At 39.2% G+C, this 18,233-nt stretch overlaps 1 protein-coding gene across 4 annotated transcripts; it reads left to right on the forward strand.

The window, feature by feature from the left end:
• Positions 1-508: 508 nt before the first annotated feature.
• On the forward strand, positions 509-17,903 carry septin6 (septin 6). 4 transcript variants are annotated; one of them, XM_054597085.1, is made up of 11 exons: positions 509-598; positions 2,847-2,961; positions 4,846-5,041; positions 7,155-7,341; positions 8,767-8,928; positions 9,643-9,739; positions 10,782-10,950; positions 11,165-11,297; positions 11,415-11,605; positions 12,676-12,728; positions 14,337-15,864. In XM_054597085.1, the coding sequence occupies exons 1-10, from the start codon at positions 569-571 to the stop codon at positions 12,677-12,679; spliced, it is 1,284 nt and encodes a 427-aa protein (XP_054453060.1). In that variant the 5' UTR covers positions 509-568; the 3' UTR covers positions 12,680-12,728; positions 14,337-15,864. The 4 variants fall into 4 exon arrangements, with proteins under 4 accessions (XP_054453060.1, XP_054453058.1, XP_054453057.1 ...); XM_054597083.1 differs by lacking the exon at positions 12,676-12,728 and adding an exon at positions 13,045-13,091; XM_054597082.1 differs by lacking the exons at positions 12,676-12,728; positions 14,337-15,864 and adding an exon at positions 16,722-17,903.
• Positions 17,904-18,233: the final 330 nt, after the last annotated feature.

Raw genomic sequence — 18,233 nt, forward strand, 5'->3', positions numbered from 1 at the left:
CTCTCTTTAAACGGCTCTTATTTACACTAACATTTACACGGCTAAAATAAAGATATATAAATGATTACACGACCGAAATGTTCTTGAATTAATCCCTGTAGTTTATCTAACATTAATATAAAAGACCTTTCTTTTCAGAAATGCAAATGTAACCAATCAGTATTACTTCTTCATCTCCTCAAACACATCTCAAAATGATGAAGTTATAATAAGACTTAAGTCTTCTTTGTAACGTTCATTGACGGGTCCCTCAGATCCACGGTGGACGAGACCATAACGCCATCTTGTGGGGGGGAGCTCAGTTCACAGCGCTCATTTTTTGAAAAACCTAACTATTTGAAAGATATTTTTCAAAAACACCAGCCAAGTTGTATCTGTGGTTTATAATAATAATAATCTACAAACTAACAACGCCCCGTTGTGAGCGCAGTCATTGCAGTGTGGCACCGTGGGTACGCAGTGTGTTGAGTAATGGTACGGCCCACTAGGCCACCTCTCGGCCTGACTCCCACAGTGCAGCTTCCTTTGCTAACTGGAGACAGCAGAGGTTCCGTCCTCCGTTACCACCATGGCGTCAACTGAGATAGCAAGGCAAGCGGTGAGTAACCTATTTTATCAGGATGCCATTGTCACTATTAACCCACAGCTCTTGAAATGTGTTCGCTATCCTCTATCAATGTAACATATATATATACAACAGTATCGTGACGTAAGAGAATACATGTAGGGGATATGTAGGGTTCGCGAGCACCCGCTTCTCACGGTGAACGTTCTATTCCACCCACATTTAAATGGAACGTCGCCAAACGGCAACAAAACGACCGTTGGTTGGCGGTTAGCTATTTCGAACTGATTGTGCATTTTTTTATTTTTTTAAATCCTACAAAAAACGACGGTTGGTGGCGGTTAGCTGTTTCAAACTGATTGTGAATAGATGGTTTAAAGTAAGAACGACGGTGGGTTTTTTTTGTTAAATATCTTCCATTTCCGTAAGCGGACGTCTGCAGACATCCTGTGCTGACACCAACAGCTCAAACGAACCAAATGGTGCCTTTCCTTAGATGTGAAACCGTCGGTAGGCCGTTCACTATGAACGCCCCCGTTTCCGCACAGCCACGGTGCTCGTGTCCGTTATGTTCATATCTAACGTTAAGTCCCGTTAGCTCTCAGCCGGGCGTTGTCTGGAGAACATAGAGAACATGGAGAACATGTCCATAGAGAACATGTACATAGAGAACATGTCCATAGAGAACATGAACATAGAGAACATGTCCATAGAGAACATGTACATAGAGAACATATACATAGAGAACATGTACATAGAGAACATATACATAGAGAACATGTACATAGAGAACATATACATAGAGAACATATACATAGAGAACATGTACATAGAGAACATGTACATAGAGAACATGTACATAGAGAACATGTACATAGAGAACATATACATCACATGTTCATCACATGTACATCACATATACATCACATATACATCACATGTTCATCACATGTACATCACATATACATCACATATACATCACATATACATCACATGTACATCACATATACATCACATGTATATCACATGTACATCACATATACATCACATATACATCACATATACATCACATGTACATCACATATACATCACATATTCTCCTTTGCACCCCTCTGTCATTTACTTGTGTAAAGTTCACCTGGCTTTTGTTTGAGTGTGGGGAGAGGACGCTGCTACACCCATACAGAGGGCTCAGAATAGCACGGGATTTTACATTCTCATGTCCCTTTGCGGTCCTATGAATGGAAACCCGCTGTGTGTGAGTTGGCTGTGAGTGTCTTGAAAAGCAGGAAAAGGTTTCAGGAATGTTGCACTTGCAGCTGAAGAGGAAAAGGCCTGTTTGTGCAGTCACATCACCCCCCAGTTTCACAAAGACTCCCCCAGCTGTTTAAACCCAATTCCAACTATCCAAATAATCCACAACCATCAGCTTGACCAGTTATTTTAAAGTGGATTGTTTTCCTCTTGAAGCCACATTGGAAAGCAAGTTGAGCAACACTGTGTTACATTAAGCCACATAATGGGTGGTTGGCTGAGGTCTAGCCGGGTTGAGAGCCCTCATTTCGCCGTATAATCTAAATTCTTTGCTTTCCTGCACCTCATAATGTAGACGTTGGCGGCCAAAATGAGATTCACTGGGATTGAGATGCTCACCAGCAGCCACACGCCCACACACACATGTAACAACAGTGCTTTTATACTTTGGTGTTTTATGTTACTCTGGTCCAGAGATAGACTGTGCACAAACAGTATAAAAGTAGAGTGAAAGGGAAGTGCAACCGGCCAAAAATAGGGAGTTAAAGGCTTCAAGTTAAAGTGGCACCACAGACACACACATTGTTGGCTAACTGGACTCTTTGTCTCTTATTTCGTCATTTTTGCAAATTGGAAATAATCATTTTTTAAAGTATACATTTATTGTCAAAGCTCTTTTATGTTTTTGAGATGATCTTGACACACTAACCGTTATACCTTTCCATATATGTACATTGTGGTTTGCAGCTGTCTCGTTTGTGGGAAGACAGTTCGAACTCAGGAAACAGGAAGTGAGCAACATTGTACCTGAAGTCAGTCTCAGAGACATAATGAAATATTGTTGCAAGTGTGTTAATTATTGTATAATTTGGAAAGATAATATTATTTCTCCACAGGACAACAATTATTGAGTTGTTTATGATAATTGTAGAGTGATAGAGAGAAATCATAGCTTTTTTAACAAGGCATTGCAATGCATAAGGTGGTCAATGATCAATATTCTTCTGATGTCTTCTATTTATTTTAGGGTGAGGGTGCTCGTGCTGTCCCCCTGGCAGGCCATGTCGGCTTTGACAGCATGCCTGATCAGCTGGTTAACAAGTCTGTCAACCACGGGTTCTGCTTCAACATCCTCTGTGTTGGTGAGTATGTCATGCGTGAAGAGGCTTTTACTCTCTCTCTCTCTCTCTCTCTCTCTCTCTCTCTCTCTCTCTCTCTCTCTCTCTCTCTCTCTCTCTCTCTCAGGTTAAAAGATGACTTATTTGCCTCAGTGAAAGTCAGGCTTTTCTACAAGATGCAAAGCACATTGCTCTGTATTTGACCTGCTTAGATTCCTTTTGACCAGTCAGCATTGGTTAACGTGATGAGTGAGATGCTCAGATAAGTGCTCAGATGAAAAAAAATCAGAATTGTAGTAGTTATTTAATTTGAGTATGACATTCATCATTACGACTGTTAAAAACTTATAGAATATAAGTGCTTTGCACAGTGAGATTTTTTTTTAACTTCAGTGCTAGGATTATTAACTCACATTTACTCAATTGCCAGTTTATGAGGTGCACCCAGCTACAACTAATGAAATCTAATACAACAATCATGCAATAAACCCAAGCTTTAAGCTGTTTTTAGAACGCCGTTGATTCACTTTTATGGTCATTTTGGGGGCTATAGTTTGTGGTGCTGTTTCATTGTTTTGGGTTATACTGAGAGGTGTTTCTAATATTTTTCCACTCCATTTGTCTCAGTAAGTGCTGGCTAGAACTTCAGATGTTTTAGTTTTTGTCAACATTGCATTACTGCCTGCAGCATTCTGTCAGTCATTTTTTGCTATTTGGAATTATGTTATTTCAGGGGCACATACAATCTCCAAGGAGCAACATAAATGTGTAACCAATTGGTTGGCAATGTTTTCTTTCTCTGCCTTTTAGTGTTTTTTTCCAAAAATTATTTTAGTTTACACAGAGGGGAAGACATGACACACACACACACACACACACACACACATAGAAATGGTCATTATTCGCTACCGCTCTTAAAGATCTTGTTTGCAATGTATGCTATCTTTTTATGTTTTGTTGCTTTTTAGATGTCTAGTTACGTTACTACATTGTGAATGTTTTAAGGATTTGGATGATAGGTGGACCTGGTGGCCATTTTTAGTGCAATGGTTTCGACTTGCCTCCTAGCTAAAACAAATTGTGGAGTCCACTTATATTTGGTTCTGACTTAAAAGTGGATATGGCCAACAATAATGTGTTTTTCATTATTTAAAGAAAACTAATGTCATAATTACTTAATATTGGGGCTATTATAACCAAACCATAGCGCCCTGAACAAACATTAGTACTATACATGCAAACTGTAAGTGCAGCATTTCACATTAGTACAAGCATTACTTAAGGCAAAGACATGTGATCTATGTTTTGGTTGGGGTCTAAAATTCCTAAAAGGGAATCAAAAATGTGGAGATGATTGGTTCCATTCGGCTAAAAATTTATTTCTGCACAGGGTTTTTGTTATGTCATTTTTATTATAGGTTATAGGAGGTTTAATGCAATTCTTTCTAGTTTGTCCAGAAGAGAAGCCAAATTTCCTTTATCATGAGAGACTTCCATTAAATGACTTAAACTGAGCTCAGAAACAGGAAAAAGGACCCTCCATGCATCTTTTCCTTTGGATTCTGAGGGAAGATTAGAAATTTGGAGCATAAAAAATGGGCTAGCATGCTCAGACTGAAGGTCAGGCTGTAAGGAATAAAAATAGAATTTCTATCAGAGGGAGCTCTTTATCTGAGTCATATGACAGCCTCTTAATAGTAAATGGATGTCAGAATTTATCAGTAAATACACAGCTAATAATATGTTTTGTTCGGATATGTCAATATTGATTCTTTGCTTCCATTGCATAATGCGGTCGATAAAAGTATCTGATCAGCTTGAGCATAGATTTATCAGAAGCTGACAAAACGAAAAGATCAGGGTTCGTAGGGTCCCAGTAACATGATGATATTTCTCTGTGTTGTCTAGGCGAGACGGGTCTGGGGAAGTCAACCCTCATGGACACGTTGTTCAACACCAAGTTTGAGGGCGAGCCAACCCAGCACAACCAGCCGGGAGTCACGCTCAAATCCAACACCTATGAGCTCCAGGAGAGTAACGTGCGCCTCAAACTCACTGTCGTCAACACTGTCGGCTTCGGAGACCAGATCAACAAAGAAGACAGGTAATACAATCTGGACTAATGTCACTTCTTTGAGAGAGGGAGAGGTCTGAACTCAGAAAACTGGTTTCCTACATACAGGACTGTTTGTTACTGACAGGCTGTCTATCTATCTCTAAGACCGGGGCAATAGCAGAAATCCACACTTGATCCTACACACCAAATTCCTGACATACAATGACTCTGTGAGAGCTCTGAGCCCTTTGGGAGCTCAGGTTCTTTCGGTCCCGATCCTGAATGAAACCCTACCCGACCCGTAGTATGTGGAATCAAGTCTCCATCTGGGGGAGTTTCCGCCACAGTTTCACTGTATCAACCCTTACAAACCGAAATCAGATGTAGATGCTTTCTCTTTTCTCTTTTTCTTGTGTTTAACAAGATTTTTGTTCATGTTTGATGAAGTATTTCGGCACGCAGGCTGTGATTATGTCAGAGGTGCACAACCAAACGCCACGACCACTTACCTCTGAATTTTTGTAACTTGCCGCACGCGATCACAAGACTGTCGCAAATATAGTTACCTGATGAAAGCACCATTTACATGTCTAGGGATTATACAAAGAAGGCCAAATTGTTTTTAGATGCTTAAGAAATAGGAGGTCTTAAAAATCTTAATTTGAGTATGTATTTTTTTTCAGCCAAATCAAATTGTTTACAGGATACTAAACCTTTGTTTCTTTATAATGCATGTTATAGTTAACTTGTTTCTTTATAGAGCTTGTACAAAGGCAATGAATTAGCCCATGGATATGAGAAATGAGTTAAAAGATAAATTCAAAACTACAAAATTTTATTGCAATTTGCCAGATTCGCCTACAGTGTATGGGCATATATATGGGTTACACTCGTTGTCTTTTTGCTTCTTTTTGTTTGAATGCCCTCTGGCATTTCGGAGAATAATGCAGCGCATAGAGTGTAAACGCCTCCGTTCATGCCCGGGTCTTGCGGACCGTCTGCGGAGGCTCACGCTGCGGTGCCAAACGCTGGTTTAAACAAAGCTTGACTCTGCTTCTGAGGTTACGTTTAAGGCGTTATGTCATGTGAGTTCTAACTCTGTGAGCTCACTGTAATGGGAAGGCTTCAGTTGTTTCCAGGTTTTTACAAATTGTTCAGTATCAAATTACCAATCATAGAATAAACACGCATATACTGTGAACTGGCTCTGGCAGAATATTCTCCAGTATGTACACAAGCTGTGTGTTTCTTCGTGTTTGTTTCTGGTCATGTGTTTGCTGGGAAGGGTGAAGCTTCCTGTAGTCCTTAATGCATGGGGGTCATACATCGTTTGGTCCATTTTCTGTAGCACATATCATTTTCTGGTTTGCAGGTAATGTTTATATATTTATTGTATTAGTCTATTGATTGAAAGTTACACATTTTTTTAAATCTACACTCTTTAGACCTTCTCAATGGGTTGTAACCTTTGAAATTGGGTCTTCCAGGTGAGGTGAGACCTTCTCCCACGCAGTCTTTCCACGCAGAGACCAAAACTGAAAATCAAATCATTCAACTTGTTAAGTTAAAGATTAATAGTTTACCAGGAAGTAGCGCTCAAATATAAATACCAGGCTTAAACTGGGAGAGGTTACTTGATAGCTTAATTTACAGTATGAGCTGTGGCGTCTTACTTCAACACATGATAGATAATTGTCAAACACTATAGCAGGTTAATACAAAATTAAGAACAAATAATATATGCCTGCATACTAAAATGTACACTTTTCAGTGGCTTTTTCAGTGGTTTCTTTTTTACTGCTGACTGATGACCAGCTGAACACAAATGCCTTGTAAAAGCAATGGTCACATAATATTTCTTTAGGAGTGGATAAGGGTTGCCTAAATGCTTCATTAAACAATTTAGTTGCACAATGGATGACGTGGGTAAGGGCCCCACAAAATACTCCTTCTTTGTCTTCTGAAATGTGGCAACATTTGAAGGAGCCTTTGAAAGGGTTCAGTTTGTCTATTTCCAACCGTTATTCACCTTTTTATATACTTTAAGGGTGACAAAAAATGTCTTGCTTAGAAACATGGCAGGTGCTAATAAAACAATGTTTCAAAAGGGAAAAAAAAGATATGCTCAATTTACTTCCCTATTTCTCCCTTTTTCTGACAGCTACAAATCTATCGTGGAGTTCATTGATGCCCAGTTTGAAGCATATCTACAAGAGGAGCTGAAAATAAAGCGCACGCTACACAGCTACCACGACACCCGCATCCACGCATGCCTGTATTTCATCGCTCCCACGGGACACTCGCTCAAATCCCTGGATCTGGTGACCATGAAGAAACTTGATAGCAAGGTGAGCTTTGCTTTACTTCATCAAACTATTATCGTCGAGATTCCTGTTGAAATGTTTTTTGTTGTTTTTTGAAGCTTTGGGAAAATGATGAAGTCCTGGGTCTTTCCATCAGTTCTAGATCAAGTCCTATTAGTTTTAGGGTTTAATACAGGCTCTTTTAATATATAAGCCCCATGCAGTTTATTTTCATTTTTGAAAGATTCTCAAATGTAATAACCATGCATTGTGTCTGTATTTTTTTATTTATTTTTTGCATTGAATGAGAAGGACCGTTGTGATGTTAATATATAACTACTATAATGCTTACAAACATGAATAGACTGACTGTAGCACGTGACAGATATACTGTATGTGAATCATTTTGGCAACGCATTGTTGTTTGCAGCATTTGTTCTATCTACTCTAGTCATGGGTCATAAACCTTTTCTAGGCCATCCTTCTGCATGCCAATTGGCTCTGGTCTTGTTACTGCGTCGGTGTAGGTCAGCTGTGAAATGCAGTCCGCTCAGTGACTGCAGCCTCCGTTTTTTTTGTGTGAGGGCCTTTCCACAGTAGCTTATTTGCATGGACCCCCTGGCTTTTGTACAAAGAGTCGGCTCAGTGTTTGCCAGAGCAGCTGTGCCCTCTGGCAGGTGCTCACAACAGTGTGATCGAGAGCAGAGCCTCCTCTGTTTACACATTCACCTGAAGGGGTGTACGAACAAACCTCTGCTCGAGTGTCCATGAGCAAGATGTTGATTCCCCACCAGACGCAGGAGTGAAGTAAAGTATTACTTGTTCACATGACCCTGAGCGTCCCTTGCTGTAAAAGGGGCCCCCGGTTGGAGAGCAATTAATTTGGGAATGTGTGGGCGACAGAGCTCGTAGAAAATAGTTGTGTTGGAGGGAAAGTCTCATATATAAAAATGACACTGCCTGTATTTATTTTAGCCTCCTCTCTAAGCTACTGGGTTTCTTTTCTGTTTAGATAGAATGGTAAGCAAAATGGTTGATGCATCATTTGATTCTGACTATTAACACCATGTTTGGAGAGCTTTTAAGTGATCAGAAGCAGGAGATAGAAGACTGCTGCTCCTTTTGCTGCTTTTACTATTTTTATCTCTGTGCTTAAGAATGTGTAATTGTTTGTGACTAAGGCCTGGAGCTAGAAAGAGCTACTGTGATATGTTGAAATGATGAAGAGAGCAAAGGTTTTCCTGGGTAACCAGTAATTGGAAGGGATATAAAAGAAAGGGGTATATGTGTATTATATCCTGTTACTAAACCTGAATGCTGGTGGAGATCCTACTTCTAAAAGACAAGAATTATGTTGAAGTGTTTTTAGCCTTTGGGTACTTTTTTAAAATACATCATATCTGAAAGCATTGTCTGCACCTTGTCATTGTGTCAGTCTACATCAAAAATCTTCTTATATCTCAAATTCAGGTCAACATTATCCCAATTGTTGCCAAGTCGGACGCCATTTCCAAGAGTGAGCTGGCTAAGTTTAAAATCAAAATCACCAGTGAGCTTGTCAGCAACGGAGTGCAGATCTACCAGTTCCCCACTGATGACGAGTCAGTGGCAGAGATCAACTCCACCATGAACGTGAGTCTCATAGCTGGCTTTCTATCTACATCACATGCCTTTACACAGAATATTTTACTAAGTTTATATTAGAAATGACATGGAAGGTAATGTTGCCCTGACAATCCTCCCTTTTAATCGTATTTCTTGTGTGTAAGCTTTAACATAAAATTCCGTTATGCGTTAGCGGCATAAACAACATGTGATGTTAAATCAGGACAGGCATCGTCTGTGTCTGCTCAGGAAGCCGCTTCATGCAGAGAGGAGTGAGTTCAGAGAAGCACAATCAGCCAGCTCACTCTGCAGGAAGCCGGCAGTGTGGGAAAGGGCCTCTGTTCACTGACGGATGAGCCAAGGCTCACTTAACTGCTTATGAGGTCTGAACTGTGGGAATGCCTTAATTATCCCCAACGGATTGTGTTAGACTGTTGCCTCTTGGTCGTTGTTGTACAGTCTGACCACCACTATGTTCTGATGAAAAGTCCTAGAGGTGTCTTTGAAAATTGTCTATTAACGGTCAGGTTAAAAAATAAATACAATGCATGTTTTTCTCTTTTCTTCCTGAGCATGTATGAATGAGCTAGTTGCAGTAATATTATCGGATTTGTGAGTAATGAAATGTTAGCAGAGCTGCATCCTGTATATGTGCAATTTTGTTAGTGGCTTGTGGGGAGAATTTGAAGAAAGCTCTGAAGAATGTTTCGAATCAATGTTGCTTTTTCCCCTGCTCCACAGAGCCATTTGCCATTTGCCGTGGTGGGGAGCACGGAGGAGGTGAAGATTGGGAACAAGATGGTGAAGGCCCGTCAGTACCCCTGGGGGACGGTTCAGGGTAAGCCTAGGTCACAACCTGCACAGGAAATGAGAGCGTGCTCCCTCTGCTGCAGCTACTCACTTCCCTCATAATCATCCTCGGCTCCAACAGCTGCGGCAAACTAGTTGATAAGCTGTTATATAACCTAATTTAGCTGCAGTGCCCTCTCTACCATTACTCTATATATAGCGCTGCATCAGCTCTTAGTTCCTACAGATCTATTAATGTAATGCATCTGATGATGTTTCAATCAATTTATATTGATGAACTACTTGATCAATCCAATACGGCGTAGGTAATGTATTATAGATAGATGGCTAGTAGATCAAATCGATACTTTTCTTGGTCTATAAAGTTCCACAAAGTACTGAAAAATGTTCATCAAGATGACCTCTTTAAAGACAGTCCAAAACTTAAAAATATTCAGTTATAATTATTTAAAAAAGAAAAAGGCTTAAATTCCTCACATGGGGGAAGTTAAAACCACACACTGTTTGGCATTTTTACTTGATAAATAACTAGAATGATGATGCGTTTATAAACATAGTTGCTGTTTAATTTTCGGTCGATTGACTAATCAATTAACTCTGCAGCTCTACTTGGAGCTAAAATGTATTGTCATTGTTTCATTTGAACTACAATGTGCTGGATTGCATCCACAACAATGAAAATCATTGCTCTCCTAATGCTTACAAACTGCACTGTATAATATGTCTGTGCTTTATCTGACATTCTGTTCACAGACTGACATCATGTGAGTCCACATGCACACACACAGTCACAAGGTCTGTGGGAGTGTTGCACTCAGTCTAGTAACAAAATCAATAAACAAGCCCCAGGACATGAACACTATTCTGTTCTGACTGCCTCTTTTAAATACTCTCTAATGTTTTAATACATTAGATTATTTGCTGTAAGTGAATTTAAACGTTAAGTGATGCTAGCGTCTGTTTCAGCTATATTAAAGGTATTGCTAATTACCAAATCCGTAACGAGTAGGAAGCCATCTGATGTGTTGAGTGAAGCGTTCACCTGTCACTACGATGTGTGTCTCTCGCAGTGGAAAATGAGAATCACTGTGACTTCGTCAAGCTGCGAGAAATGCTGATTAGAGTGAACATGGAGGACCTGCGAGAGCAGACTCACACGCGCCATTATGAGCTCTACCGCCGCTGCAAACTGGAAGAGATGGGCTTTAAAGACACAGACCCTGACAGCAAGCCCTTCAGGTAGTAGACTGCTCCCATACAGCTGGACTTTATCTTCATCTTCTCCACCTGCACCTAATTCTCTCTTTGTTCTCTATTTTACTATGCATCCATTTATCATTGTAAGCTCTAATTCTCTTGCTAGGATGCACCAGTTTGTGTCTTCATCCAGTGTGTTGTACAGTTCAGTTAAATGTTTCTGTCACTCATTTTTATTCCCTTTTTCCTGTGTCAGTCTTCAGGAGACATATGAAGCTAAGAGGAATGAATTCATGGGTGAGCTGCAGAAGAAAGAAGAAGAAATGAGGCAAATGTTTGTCCAAAGAGTCAAAGAGAAGGAGGGCGAGCTCAAAGAGGCGGAGAAAGAGGTATCATCATTAAACTCTGATCCCACACCATCCTGAAATAAGATGTGCATCACAAAGAAGTTTCTGCTCTCGTTTTGAATCATCCAATGTATCGTGTCTTTTGTCACCAACGTATAGCTGCACGAGAAGTTTGACCGTCTGAAGAAGCTCCACCAGGACGAGAAAAAGAAACTGGAGGACAAGAGGAAGTCCCTGGATGACGAGCTCAACATGTTCAAACAGAAAAAGACTGCTGCAGAGCTCCTGCAGAACCAAGCCCAGCAGGCAGGGGGCTCCACCACACTCAAGAGGGACAAAGAGAGGAAAAAGTAAGTATTGCTCTATTCCTCCTGTGCCTTTCTTACATCTATCCTTATATATCAGGTGCAGGGTACCACCTCCAGTTATATAAGGATTGGAAAAGACTGGATACTCTAAACCTGAGAGAAACAAGGCCACAAATGATTACATTGACATATAAGGATGTTGATCATTTGCCAAATTAGTACGTGAATATCATTACAAAGTTGTTTGTGGTAAAATCCTTTGGGTTCCTATGTTGTGCAATAGACTAAAAATATGTAGCTGGATCCTTTAGAAGTCATTCAACTTTGTGCACATGTGCTGCAGGCAGAACTTCGTTTCTGTCCCACTAATATCATGAAACGCTTCGTGGTTTCTCTGTCACCGCTCGTTAATAATCCTCCAGATATTTGTATAGTTGAATGCGTCTCTGGCTAAGCCAAAGACTTCTCTCAGATTCTCACTCTGATCTTCTGAAAGAGGCTGATGTTCAACTTTAACCTTCATATAATAACAGTAAATATGTTCAGCAGTAAATTCCATGCTTAAAGAGCTGACCAGAATTCCTAATTTATCACCATTGTGTAAAGTTCACAGGAGCAGAGACTGGTGACAATGCCTCGCTGTCCTCAACTAAATAGTTGAAAAGTTGCCAACTGTCAGAAATCCTCATCATGAAATGAAATACTCTGAACAGATTTGTGTAAATAACTTAATTGCAACTCTGTTAACAATTATTGGACAGCTCCATTAACTTGAAAGAAAGCTGGTAAACGAAGTATATTTCTTTCATAATTGTTTCATTGGGAACTATTTGACCGGGTTCCACACAGTGGCCACTCCTTTTGGTTTTAATCAATCCACAGTATGAACTCGATTTTTCCATATTTGTTTTTCCTGGTTTATCTGGCATTAATTCTGTTCTTTCCAACAGTATATATCAATAGTGTAATTAAATCATGAGTGGATGTTTTCCACAGCATGTTACATGCTCACAGGCAGTGTTTGAAGCCAGATGTGTTCAAGTATAATTGTCGTGCTGCTGACATTGTTGGTTCCTTCATGTTGGTAATCAACTGCTGGTTTTGTGTTGAAGCTGATGTGACGCCGTGCCTGTTAGAAATGGAAGAAGACACTTGCACTGAGAAGGTTCTTGTTGCTTTATTTTCTTCCCTGTTAATTTATTTTCTTCACAGCCACTTTTATGAGCGCTGCCTCGAAAGTTTCTCTTCCAAAAAGGGGGGGCCTCTGTGCAATTTAAGCTTTGTCTGTGGTTCACCGATTGAAACCAACTAAAAGAGGTCTTGCACTTCAAGTGTTAACACGGATTCTCTTATGTTTATACTTCAGTGTTTTCTTCCGTTTCCAGATGACACAATTATTGGTTACTGCTTGTTGTTACTGACATGTGAACCTGTCCTGTGAGTGCATGTGTCACCTATGTTGCATCCGTAATGTTTTCCAGTTAACTCCTCCCACACTTGCTGCATGCTGCATGGGGCATCTTTTCTGGTAAGACACCATGGACAATCTCAAAATATAACAATGGAAAAATATAAGTGAGGTATTGACTTTTAATTTATGACCAGTACATGAATAAAGAATTACTGTAAAATACAAGTTAGGATTAAACCACCACCCAAATGAGAGTTTAAGAAAATATTGAGAAAATCTGCACACTGGATTAAAAGCCCTAAAACTGGCAATGTTTCTACACTACCGAGTCTATGGAGGTTTAATTCAATCTGCGGATACTCACCTATTTTTTTACTTTAATTGAAATCCTTCAACTGGCCTAAATATAGAACAGGCTGGCACACAACTGCCTTTTTGCATCTCCATTAGAATTCAACAACAATCAAATTAACCTTTTGAAAGCCATTAAATATATTGTCGTAATTAACATGCATTTAATTTGCACTTTTAATATGTAAAACAGTGCGATAAATGGGCAGTGTAATTCTAATATACGAGGGCGGGCCTACAGTTTATCACGGGCAACATCTGTGTCGATCATATCGTTGAGCTGGCAGTGTTTACCGTCCTTGTGCCAGCTTCTAAATCAACCAGTTTATTAGCTCCCCACACACCCATTTGATAAACTGCCCCATCTGCCTCCCTAAATCCACAACAGTATCTTTTTTTGTGGCCCTCCAAAGTCCTTCCCCACCCAGCCCTGCCATCGCACAAAGAACCATTCAAGGCTGAACTGAGACTAACAGGCCACAACAGAGCAGCAAACAGCCTCAGGGCCCATCTCTGTTTGTGGCGATGACATGTTTTGTTGATCTCACAGCCATATGACGACTATCCTTCTGCCTCCACTCCGTCTTGAGTGGATACAAAAGCCAAATCCACAGAGAGATGTTGTTGAGTCTCAACCGCTGGGGAGGGTAGAAGTGAACGAAGACATCTGTCTTGCAATCTGTAAACTCCTCAAGCAGCTCAGGATTGTTAAAATAGACAAAAACAAGCTGCTGTTTGATGAGGAAGACAATCAAGCACATTGTTTATTAAAGCTCAGAAGCGTGACAAAACCTAGAAAAATAAAATACATTTAATTTGATGATTCCAAGAAATGGACGACTGTACTTGCAGCCCAACCTCTATGCACTTAAACCTTTTTAAAGCACGATCTCCTCTAAATACAGTCTGGTCACTAATGTTGATGTGATGTCACCCATGTGAAACAGTGTGTGTCGTGATGATGTTTTAACTCAAAAGAAAGCAATAACAGCCCTTCTCTCTCATTTCCAGCTTAGGATTCCTGTAGAAAAAAGTGCTCCCTTGTGACCATCCCGCTGTGAATGAGTTTCCACCCCGTCATCTTTTTACAGAACCCCTTCCCCACCCTCACCCTCACCCAACCCCCATAATTCAACCCTCCACATGCCCCCTGCTCTCTGGAAGACGCTGGGCATTGCTACCAGTTTGACATTTTTTGCTGAATGATGCTTGTATGTTATATGGTTCATACAAGCAATTGTTTGGCTTGTCTTTTTATACAATTTTTTAAGAATAATGCATTCCATGTTTGTTTTATATGAAGTGATTAATTGCATGATGGAGTGAGCTTTTTGAATATTAACATACATGGCTACTGTAGTGATGGGCAGACATGTGTTGAGGATAAAGTGAAACATGTATCAGACAGTGGGACATCAGTATGAACAGTATATGTGGTCAAAGATACAGTAAAGAAAGAATGAAGTCTTTTGATGATTGATGCGAGGAAGGATTAAGTTAATGTTGAGCCATCAATCCAACATTGTCCAAAAAAAGTGGTTTCATATTTGATCGCTAATGCACTGCGTTTCCTGTGACAGCTTCACAATGAAAGCCATCCTGTGTTTCGACAGTTGATCACTTTTAATGTGACGCAGCAGCAGTAATAAAGGAGAAGTAACTTAATGCAGCTCTGATATGGCTGTAAGAGAGCGAACAGTAAACAGTGAGGCTGATATCAGTGAGATAGAATTACAGTAACGCTGAATTACATGCATGCATCTTTTCCTGTTAATCCATCTCGCATTTGAGGGCAAAATGAATCCACCTTGGTAATGACGGACCCCGCCACTAATAATGTAAACTATAATACATTGTATGGCTATTGCAGAAATAATATCAAAAGGGGTTCGATTTTTATGAACATCTTAAGAAGTATAACTTTAAAGTTTCCACTTATTATTACCTCAAATTTATAGACATTGGACCTAAAACAAGAATTTAATTTGAGATTTGATTTGTTTTGGTATTTATGTCCTTTTTCCTGATGCTGTTTCACTTTATCCAGATGCATGAGTAGTTGTGAGCCTAATCTCCTTGCCACTTCTCCCATACCTCATCCATTGTCATGTGTTATGTGCATACTTGTATTAGCTTTCACATTTGCACTTTTTTTATACACAAATGTGATGTTTTTTAAGTATATATTAATGTTGCTAGTGCAATTGTAACTTTCTTTTTTATTTTACTTACTATGAAGGCACATTTAAAAGTAATTCCTCATGATGTCCATTGTCCTGCAGGGACCAGTGTTTTTTTTGTATCCGTGTTACACATAAAATAAATATTATCTCAAAAGAAAATAAAGGCCAATTTTTCACCAAATATTACAACTGTGGCCATAATCATTGTGTATGACAAATATTGCCGTAATTAGGTAATTAGAGTAAAGTTTAATTGATCCAAATTGGGAAAGTGGGTATGCTTGATTTATTACTGTCAAAGTCTAGAAGACCGTGAATAAATGTTGACGCCAATAAGCGTTGCCTTGACGATCTGATCAGTTATTACTTGTTCTTCCACCACTTCAAGGTTGCCTGTATTATCTCACGAAAGATAAAATTCTCTTGGATTCAACAAATTGCTGCTTAAAATACTTTTTCCACCTGCTACATAGGGTAAAAATACATCAAGACAATGAGCCATTCCCTCCTCCTAATCCCCAGCTCACTGGTCTGTGTGGTTTCACTTTTCCTTTGCAGTAATCCCTGGCTCTGCACTGAGTAGGCCCTCAGCCCTCAAGCTTTGCTAAGGGACCAGCCTTTGTGGGTACTGAGTACCTCAAATGTGACCAGAGGCTTTGTGGACCCCATCCTTCAGGGTTTCTTAATCATTACCTGCTCTGCTATTATTTTGATTAATGTGTATCTGTGTTTCATTGCAGCTCTAACCTCACCCTCAGCTACCCAATTCTTGCTGCTTCTTCTTCTTTTGCCTCTGCTTATGTTTTATATGTGCACTGTTTCGTTGGGGCTGTTACTAACACCTTTTTCCACTTGATGGAGATTTTATGCGCACTTGTTCATTCATTGTCGTATTTGAATAGTTATTAACACTTTTTTTGTCTCTCACAAATTGGACCACAGACGAGATATGATCAATTCACAGTTTAACAATCATGCTGCATCATCAGTGGGCACAATATAATCTCATACTGTTATGCTGATTGTGTTTGAACAACTATGATCCCAGGGATTTTTACCACCTAACTTTGTATTTATGATAATCAAACTTGGATCTATTTTACTACCTGAAATCAGATGCACTTCTGTATCTAAAGCTTGACTTGTGATTTATTTTGTAAGAGTTTCTGCTTTGCAATCTCTCTAACTGCTGGCTTTCTCTTTGTCTCTTTAGCTTCTTTTAATCTGTCTTGACCACCTGAAGAGGGGATTGCAGCTTCCGCAAGACCTAAGCACCCTTTACCTCTCCCCGTTTTTCTCACTGTATCAACCCCTTTTTTATTCTCCCCATTGCATCTCCTTTTTTTTTTATTATGGCCTTATGTGGACTCGCATGGTATTTCTGACCACCTAGTGAATCTCTAAACCCATGCAGGTTGGGAACCGGGCACAGTTTAAATCTGCTGTTATGTCTTAATGTATATAAAGATTTGCTTGTAGTTAATAGAAATCATCATCTTGGGGTTCACACATTTACAGGACTCATAGGTGAAATCATTATTTGAACTACAATGACCTGGACTATGCACTCATCTTTTCAATAGGATTCTTAATACATGCTACTGAAACATCGAGGCTTGCTTATGAAAAACAAACTCATCAATTCAAGAAGCACCACATGCATTATGTATAATGTGTTATGAATATAATGAACAATCATTTTGTTTTCTAGTCCAATTTGAAATGAAAATATCCTGTTTCCAAGTTTTCTAAACACTAAAATTAGATTAATGCAAAAGCCAAAGCAATATTCCTACTTAGCACTTCATTTGGACGTGCCCATGTTTACAAGTCACTGTTAAATACCATGGAGGTCACATGTAATGGCCTTTTTATTACACAGTGTGCTTTAATATTCACCAGCCTATTCTATATTTTTTGCATGCATCTTTTTATTTGATTACCTCTTTGATATTTGACCTGCTTGTTTTTTATCCCCTAATAATTCAGTTTGGCAATCTATTTCCCACTCATTGCTGTTTTCCCCAAATGGTGCATATTATTATTGTATATTTGCTCTGTCCTGTCATTTCAGCTCCCTTTTTTGCCAAATATTAGTGTAACATGGAGTTGAACTGAATCCCAGATAGGAGTATTAAAAAGATACTCATGCATTTGTATAATTTATAAGGATATATTTTGTGTATTGAAGTGGAGACCTGTGGTTTATTACCTATGACCTTTGGACGTGAATCTGAGTGTATAGTAACATTTTGGTGTCAGACAATGCCATACATTTTTCTAGTATCAGTCATCACCTCTTGTAGTCAAAGACTCTTCCCACACTACAAATAATTAAATATTTTACTTTAGTTTGATTCCATTGATGTAAATTTTCAATAAAAAAAAATATGATCCAAACATACTAAGCGTTTGCCTTTTATTTACAGTGTTGGACACTAACGGTTACCCCAGATCATGTTTATTAACATTTTAATTAGCAGTAGCATTTAAGTTTTTGTGAGCTTTGAAACTCTGCTAATATGACCAATAAGTACTTACTATATAAGTATTAAAACTGTGAGACAGATTCAACAGTTAAATTGTGAAGAATTACATTTTATATGTATTTTAACCTCATTGAACTAGAAAACCCCCCAGAATACATTATTTATTTTACAAGAGAAAGCTGGCCGAGAGAAGTTAACACATAAACACACATATTACTCATAAAACATTTATATAT

This window comes from Anoplopoma fimbria, chromosome 4, assembly GCF_027596085.1.
Source record: "Anoplopoma fimbria isolate UVic2021 breed Golden Eagle Sablefish chromosome 4, Afim_UVic_2022, whole genome shotgun sequence".
Classification (NCBI taxonomy): Eukaryota; Metazoa; Chordata; class Actinopteri; order Perciformes; family Anoplopomatidae; genus Anoplopoma; species Anoplopoma fimbria.